This window comes from Aedes aegypti, chromosome 3 (genome assembly GCF_002204515.2).
Source record: "Aedes aegypti strain LVP_AGWG chromosome 3, AaegL5.0 Primary Assembly, whole genome shotgun sequence".
NCBI lineage: Eukaryota > Metazoa > Arthropoda > Insecta > Diptera > Culicidae > Aedes > Aedes aegypti.
Genome location: NC_035109.1, coordinates 26,017,297 through 26,025,884, shown reverse-complemented (window position 1 = coordinate 26,025,884; position 8,588 = coordinate 26,017,297). Strand labels below are relative to the sequence as shown.

The following is an 8,588-nucleotide window of genomic DNA, read 5'->3' as shown; positions in this document are numbered from 1 at the left end:
AGCATGGTTTCTTTTCGTTTTGTTGAACTGATTAATTGAAATTATGCCAGTTTCACCAGTATGTTGCAAAACCCCAACTACCTACCAAAGATTACACATTTTACGGTAATTACTGATTTCTACTTGATAAAATTTCTCATGGATGTACTTTATGCCAAATGATCTTACGTAATCGTACACCAACCGAGCACTTAGTATAGTTTTAAATTGGAGTTATATGCAGTTTCTATTTCTTTTTATAAATCTTATGCTTAGTTTATGACGAGATCGGAATTGTAATCTCTCTTCGGATAAAGAACCAAGTTATAGGAATTCCACTGCAGTCAAGAGTTTGAATCGCGCTACGTTCGGTTAGCATTACTTTACGTTTAACTTTATGTTATGCTACAAAAACTCCTATCGACAGTCTTATGTTGCTCTTGAAATATATGGATTAATTTGTATTCATAATTTGCTTGTGCGTAAAAGCGAGTTTGCTGTGGTTTGATAAGGCACACGTGGTGATCGATAGTCGTTGCGCTAGAGCGCCGCTATGCGTTCAAAAAATCAAATTAAAATTAGAGAAAAAAACATACAAAATGGCGTCCGTTCTGCGCGTTTTGGCTGAACGGAAATTTTGTTTTTGATGAAAGATGAACTCGTTTGTGAATGGGCGACTAGATAAAATGGCGTCATCGCAGCATCGCTGCAAAGACATTGACGCCATTTTGAACACTACAAATGCTGAAAAACCTACCAATAACGATCAAGTGATGCCGTCGTCCACATCCAAAACGAGTCCGGTCCATCACCGTTCGTAGATAAATGCTTGTTTGTAATTACAAATAGTGCGCGCGTAAGAGCACCGCGCACGTGGAAGACTAGTCGCAGTCTTAGTGAATATCAGTGCGTGACTTAAAATGTATCTATTCGAATTATCAGAAAAGGAAAACACAATTATTACACTAAAGCACTTGCAAATGCATCGGAAATCTAGCGTTCGGCTACTGCGACGTGAGGTGGCCACCGCCGGAAGCGACGATCGCCGGAACTCCACCACCGCCGTTGTCCATCAGTTTGACGGGTGAGATCAGTTGTTGGTGTTGCAGCTGGAACTTGGCATGCTGACTTTGGAGTTCCTTCTGCAGGTTGAGATGCTGCTGCAGCTGGATGGCGCTCAGGACCGATTCGATCTTGGCCGAGGCATGGTTCGGTGGGATTTGGCCCTGCTCCTGGTTGGACCCGACGATGTATCCCATCGGGTAGACTTGATCGGGCTTGGGCATGTACGACTCGTGCGTCGTCTTGAGGTGATTTTTCATTTTGTCCGGCCGGGAGAACTCCTTGTTGCACACTGGACAGGGGAAGACTTTTCGCTGGGCACCTTCATGGTACAGGAAGGCATGTCGTTGGAAGCTGTATTTGTTCTTGAAGGTCTTCTGTACGTTTTCCTTGGCACATTCCATACACTGGTAGACTCCGTCGCTGATACTAGCGTAACGGAAGAGATTCAGCCCACGAACGGACATCTCGGTCAGAGCTTCGGCCTGATCGTCCGAAGCGAGATTCTTCCGCCGGGCACGACGCCTCGCCGGTTGTCTGGACGGCGTCAGATGACTGTTGTTCCCATTTGGATCTTCAAACGAGTCCTGCGAAAGTGACCTTCCGTGTGTCATTGGCATTTCCGGCGAACCGATATCGTGATCCTCGGGATCACTGCCTATGATCAGAGTCCCATTGCTGTCTCCATTTTCTCCCTTCTGACGAATTATTCGCATTTTCGCCAACGATCGATGCTGCAGATGTAGATTCTGCAAGTGCTGCTGTTGCAGCTGGCGGATGAACAGTTCCTGGCGTTCCTGTTGCTTCCCATTGGGTTGCGGCTTGGTTTGGGAGTCCTGCGGAAGGTCGGTTTCAATGATGGTGCAATCGTCCGATGGGTCCTCCGCTTTGGGCATGATGAACTCCAGATCACTGTCGCTTTCGTCTTCTTCCTCGTCGTCGTCTTCGGTGGCGACGTCCGCTTCCATGGGCACTGGTTCGACTGGCTGCTCCACCCGTTCGATTTTGGCCGGTTGCGGGATGATCGTGATCTCGGGTTTTTGGGCGAGTTCTGTAAAAGTAAAGTAAATCGTTGAGTCTACTTGTTGTAATGTAGTAAAACAGACTAACAGACGCAACATTCGAATCATCATACATATCATACTGCGAAATAGCGCCCAATATTTATATCTATTCTATCCTATCTTGAGGCCACTCTTAGATGATTTCCAAGTGGCTTGTTTAGGTGTTTTCAGTATTTTACATATTCTGATTCTACGTTGAAAATTGAACCAGAATCTAATATTTCATAACTTTTCGTGCTCTGGAACTATTTTTAAAACACGTTTGAAGTTAGTATGTAAATCGCTTTTGAATCACCCCTCAGCTAATTTTACTTCGGGACGAGCTGTCATTATGTAAATTGAAATGTCATTGGGTCCACAAACTTGAAATTTTTATTAATAATTTATTCGTGATCAAACGTCAACATCCCACCGCAAAATCGCTAGTGTTTGGAGGTGATTTTAACCTCCAAATTGCTAAATAACCTCCAAATCATCATCTCCAAGTTAGATCTAATAACCTCCGTTATATGAAATATGGTGGCGCGTCGATCGTCGCCAGTTTATCGTTAAACAGTCAATAGCGTGTGTGGTGATTTGGCATACTGTTGAGTAGGCTGTGCTTATCTGAAGGATCATAATTATAAAACTTTCAAGCAGTGAAGACATGAAAACTCCACAGCGTCAAAATTTAGATATTGAAGCGCATTAAAATTGTGTTATATTTAGAAGAATGCGCTCTTTCGATCAACCTACGAAAACCTGTAACTTTTTCATCACTAAACAACCTAATTAAAGGCATCCTAGAGTTTCTCAGCTTCCAGGTGTTTCTAAAAGAATTTGTTGTCTAATTCTAGAAATCTTTCCAGGAACTCCTTAAAGGGTTTGTCTAGTGTAGTGTTTTTCGGTTTATATTACTTAAGTACTGTTAAGCATTTTGTCAAGACAGTTACGTTTGGTGCACGTCCGAACTCACCAACATTTTTCGAAAGCGAGGACCGATCTTAATCTACCAAAAGCAATCACAAGACTGACTGGTTGCTCTCACTTATACTATTTTCTCTCCCTTCCCTTTTACAGTCACGCGGAAGGGTAAGTCGATTTAACCGATTCTTAACCCTCTCGGAACCATCATGAGCCTTTTCTTTATTAACCCTCTCAAACCCTTAATTCCTTTCACTAATATCCCTTTATTCCCTACATCTAGGATTTTTTTTAAGAATGTTCATTGCTGTAATTTCTATTGTTATTGTTTGTGCAATACGAGAAGGGTAATATTTTGATGAATTTCCTTGTGATTTCCTAGAGCAAATATTAGATCTGTTCTCAGAGGTATCCTTGGATTAATCTCAGTAGGGGAATGTGGGGCAAGATGAGCACCCGGGGCAAGATGAGCACCCCTAGTTCGTGTCGTTCCTACCGAATTTTTTCAATAAATTATTTGGGGTTCTGATAAATATCATCAAAATGATATGACGGCCACAAATTTCAACTAAAAAATCAACAGCACAACGAAAATATTGTCAAAAATACATAGTAGTCCAAAAGTTTACCTTTTCATATAAGATTTGATCATCTAAAAGTGATATTTTTGTTGCGTAAACTAATTAATTCATAAATTTTTGGCCGTATAGTTATACAGTACTGACCCGATTTTGTCAGCCCCCGATTTTGTCTGCCCCCGATTTTGTCTACCCCCGATTTTGTCAGCTTTTTGACCCGATTTTGTCAGCCTATTTAAAATTTGTCAAAAAATTGTTATCGTCATGTTTTACCACGTTTACATTCAAATTGACGATGATGTTTGATGTCATGCACGCATGGGCGTAGCCAGAGGGGGCAATGACAAAGCCTTTTATTAAGTGTTAAAAATCGATATTACTAATATAAGGGAGGGGGGAATCCCTGATAAAAAAAAAACTGGCTACGCCCATTTTCATCGCCCCCTTAAAAGTCAATGTAACCATGTAACACATAAAAATTTGAAAAACAGGAACAAAATAAAATGACCCGATTTTGTCAGGTTCCCCATTTTGTCAGCCCAAAATTCACCGAGGGGCTGACAAAATCGGGTCCTTACTGTAGTATAATCTTCTGGAGATAATCAGGAGCAAAATTTTTATCAACTTTAAAAAAATATTTCAATTATTTTGATTATAACAATAAGTTTTCACCCTTGGGGCAAGATGAGCACCATGTTCAAAATTAAGTAAAACTGTGAAATTATAGAACCACATTTAGCTGTGGGTTTGACTTACGGCATCCCCTTTGCATAAAACTATTTTTTCTAAAAAATATATAAACAAACAACAAATTTAATCATTTTTTAAGTAAAATCTTAGTAATTTATGAAAAGTTATTTATTTTTTGATTTAAGTTTCAAAAGCTAAGCTAGTTGAATATAAATACCATCAGAAATTAAAGATAAAATCTTCGGATATTACAAGCATTGCAAAATAATAATTTTCTTTAGTAAATAGCATCTTTTTATGGGGGTGCCCATCTTGCCCCGCAGTATTTTTGACCGATGATAAAAAAAGCTATTTTTTAACGTGATATTTGGAACTCTATTTATCACTTTTTGAAACTTTTAATGGTTGGAGGTCAAAGTAATAATGTAAAAGATAAGGATGGTTACCAATTTTACCAAAATAAGAACGTTTAAGTAGGCTTAAATCGCGCTTATCCTAAGGGTGCTCATCTTGCCCCGCCTGATCCTAGAGAAAGTTGAAGGAAATAATTATGGAAATAATTTATAACCGGGATAATTCATAAGCTCTTGTCGAAATCCTTAAAAAATATCAGTGGAATCTTCCCCCAACTCTAAAAGACATACTCGGGAAGTAGGCCTTGACCAGGTTAAACGGTTTTTTCTTCGCTTGTCAATTTTTTTTCCCGTTTCAGATTCGAAATTTCCGAGGCTTTGATTTTCGATTTTGACGACTTGATTTGAAGATTTTCCAAGCGTGTCTGTTACAAGAGTTGCTGTTCAAGTTATTGGAATTCAAGTTTTCACCTTTTTTGCCGTTACTGGAGTTCACGGGAAAATCTTGAATTCGAAGTTTCCGAGGCTTTCAGTTTCGATTTTGACGTCTTGATTGGTGGATTTTCCCAGTGTGACTGCTTCAAGAGTTGCTGTGCAAGTTATTTGAATTCAAGGTTTTCCATTTTTGCCGTCGTTGAAGTTGTGTTCACTGCAAAATCTTGAGTATAATTTTATTTTTTTTCTTCATTTATTTTTCTATTATTTTCTATTATATTGTTCATCTCATATTTGATCTTGTAGTTATATTGACCATTTAGTTTCCGCTATAGAAATTGATGGGGATGAGGGGGGATCAAAAGATAATTCTGATAATTCTAGTACCACTTTATTGACCAAACCTTTTCGAGTGAAGGTTTACCCTTCTAGTTTCTCTGGACCCTTTGTTGTATATTTTAGAAAAAAAGAGAAACCAATAAATGTTTTGTTGATTTCCTCAGAGATTTATAAAAAATATAAATCTGTGAAGGAAATCAAAAAAAAAAAATCGTTGGATAAACTGAGAGTAGTTTTTGGATCTCGAGATGATGCTAATGCTCTCTTAGAATCCAGGTTATTTTACAATTCCTATCGTGTGTACGCACCTTGTGATGCATGCGAAACAAATGGAATTATTTATGATGAGTCTTTGGACTGTGATGACATAAGAAATCATGGTTCAGGTTTTTTTGGTTCATGGTTTTTTAGGAACAAATCCATTTCTCCGGTCAAGATTTTGGATTGTGTTCGTTTGTCTAAATTATTCATTGATGGAAATAATTCAAAATATGTACATTCTAATTGCATCAAGATTACGTTTTCTTCCAGTTTACGTAAAGATTGATAATGTTATTTTTCACGTGAGACTTTATTATCCAAAGCTCATGCATTGTGATCGATGCCTTTTGTTTGGTCACACTTCTAATTTTAGTTCAAACAAGAAAAAATGTTCTAAATGTGGAGAACTTCATGATTCTTCTACATGTAAAGAGCAATCTGAAGTATGTATTTATTGTAAACACAAACACAATTCTTTAAATGAATGTGTTGTATATATTGAGAATCAATCGAAATTTAACCAAAAAATTAAAAACAAAATTTTTTTGTCTTATGCTGAAGTTATGAAATCTTCAGACAACACTGCTTCACCAAACTCTTTTGAAATTTTATCAAATCATGATGATGATGAATGTCATGAAAATGTTGATAATTATATCTACAAACCTCGTAGCAAAAGAAAAAGAACCATTAACAAAAAGTCGCAACAAAACCAAATTTTTGAACCTCAACCATCTACAGTGAACTCTCCCTTACTCGATATTCTGTATCTCGATATCGAGTTAGAGAACCATAGTGAAAGTTGGTTTTCATGGCTAACTCGATGGTCCCTTGGGTCGCAGTTGCACTGATTTTGCGTTCTATAACTCGATACCTCCCTAACTCGATGGTCCCTTCAATATCGAGTTATGGAGAGTTGACTGTACCTCGTTTGATATAAATTTCCCCCCTTTGAATAACTCTGCTTCAACTAAAAACATTCCTGGATTTCGTAAAGTAGAAGTGGACACATCCAATAATAATAGTCAGAATTCAAACAATTCGCCGGATGAAAAACATAAGGAAAATTCTGATAATTCAATTCTGGGCATTTTAGAGGAAATAATAGATTTTTTGGAATTAAGTGAATTTTGGAAAAAGTTAATCAAAATGTTATGTTATTTTGGCTTCCTTTTTAAATAAATTGAATTCATTTGGACCCCTCATTTCTTCACTATTTTCGTCGTAATGGCTTCTATAAGTATCAATAACATGAATATTTTACAATGGAATTGCCGCAGCATCATTCCCAAAATTGATAGATTAAAAGCACTTATTAACAGCCATAATATAGATTTGTTTTGCCTAAATGAAACATGGCTAACTACATCAAAATTCTTTCGCATTCCAAAATTTAATATAATTCGAAAAGTTAGGGATTCTTCATATAGAGGAGTACTTATTGGAATTCATGACGATATTGAATTTAAGTATTTAGATTTAACATTGCATTCGCAAATTGAATACGTTGCTGTTTCTATTTAAAGAGAAAATTGTAAATTTTCTATTATTTGTTTTTATATCCCACCTAATGTCAGTTTTTCGTTGTCGCAAATTAAAAGTATTTTGAATGAAATTCCTCCTCCATTTTACAAATTAGATGATTTTAATGCACATAATTTTGCTTGGGGTAGCGACAAAACAGATGGTAGAGGTTCATTAATTATGGATTTAATTGATGAATTAAACTTACATATTCTCAATGATGGATCTTTAACTAGGATTGTTGTACCACCCAATCAACCTTCTTGTATTGATTTATCTCTTTGTTCTAATAGTTTATCAATAAAATCTTCTTGGAAAACTATTGATGATCCTAACGGTAGTGATCATTTACCAATTTTAATTGAAATTCAAAATCCAGCTCGCGGTAATTTATTACACGATTCTCATGTTCCTGACCTTTGTCAAAATGTTAATTGGACAAAATTTTCTGATCTTATATCCTTGTCCTTAATTAATATTAACAATCTGGATTCTCCAATTGAAAATTACAATAATTTTTCAAAATTACTAATTGATTGCTTGCGTAAATCTCAAACCAAAAAAAATGGTGGGTAATAATAATAAAAAGCGTCCATGTTTCTGGTGGGATAATGAATGTTCCATTGCTCTAAAAACAATATCAGATGCTTTTAAAAAAATTCGCAGATCAGGCTCCAGAAATGATTATTTTTTATATTGAAAAGCTGAAGCATTGTTCATTGGACTTACTAAATCCAAGAAAAGAAATTATTGGAAAAAATTGTTCAAAATCTTGATCAGGAAACATCATTATCTACTTTGTGGTCAGTTGCAAGAAATTTAAGAAACTATGATTCGACTGTTCCTACTGTTTTGGAATATTCTGAAAAATGGATAGAGGAGTTTGCATCTAAAATTTGCCTTGATTTTGTTCCTAAATCCATCAAGTTTAAAAAAAATAGTCAAAATCATTTTCCTGAACTTTCTAATCCACTTTCATTAGCTGAATTAAATTTGGCATTATCAATTCCTAAAAATACAGCTCCAGGAATTGATAACATTAAATTTATTGTTTTGAAGCAAAACTTCATTTACTTTCAATATATAATGATTTTTTTATCTCAAAATATAATTCCCTATGATTGGCGTTTCATCAAAGTCATCAGTATTCTTAAACCTGGTAGAGATCCTTCATTAGCTGATAGTAGGAAACCGATAAGTTTGTTATCATGTTTACGTAAACTTTTAGAAAAAATGATTTTAAATCGTCTCGAATTATGGGCAGAGAACAATAAAATTTTTTCATCTTCTCAATTTGGATTTAGAAGAGGTCGTGGTACTCGTGACTGTGTTTCACTTTTGGCTTCACAAATTCAACTATCGTTCAATAAAAAACAGAATGTAGCAGGATGTAGTTTCCA

General features: G+C 36.2%; 1 protein-coding gene across 1 annotated transcript in view; it reads right to left on the bottom strand.

The window, feature by feature from the left end:
- Nucleotides 1–886: 886 nt before the first annotated feature.
- The window catches only part of LOC5563780 (protein tramtrack, beta isoform), a 114,890-nt gene continuing 107,188 nt past the window's right edge, over nucleotides 887–8,588 (bottom strand). Inside the window, exon 4 of the mRNA XM_021850968.1 lies at nucleotides 887–2,092. Coding sequence (XP_021706660.1) covers nucleotides 984–2,092 — 1,109 coding nt within the window. The 3' untranslated portion in view covers nucleotides 887–983. The remainder of the gene's footprint in view (nucleotides 2,093–8,588) is intronic.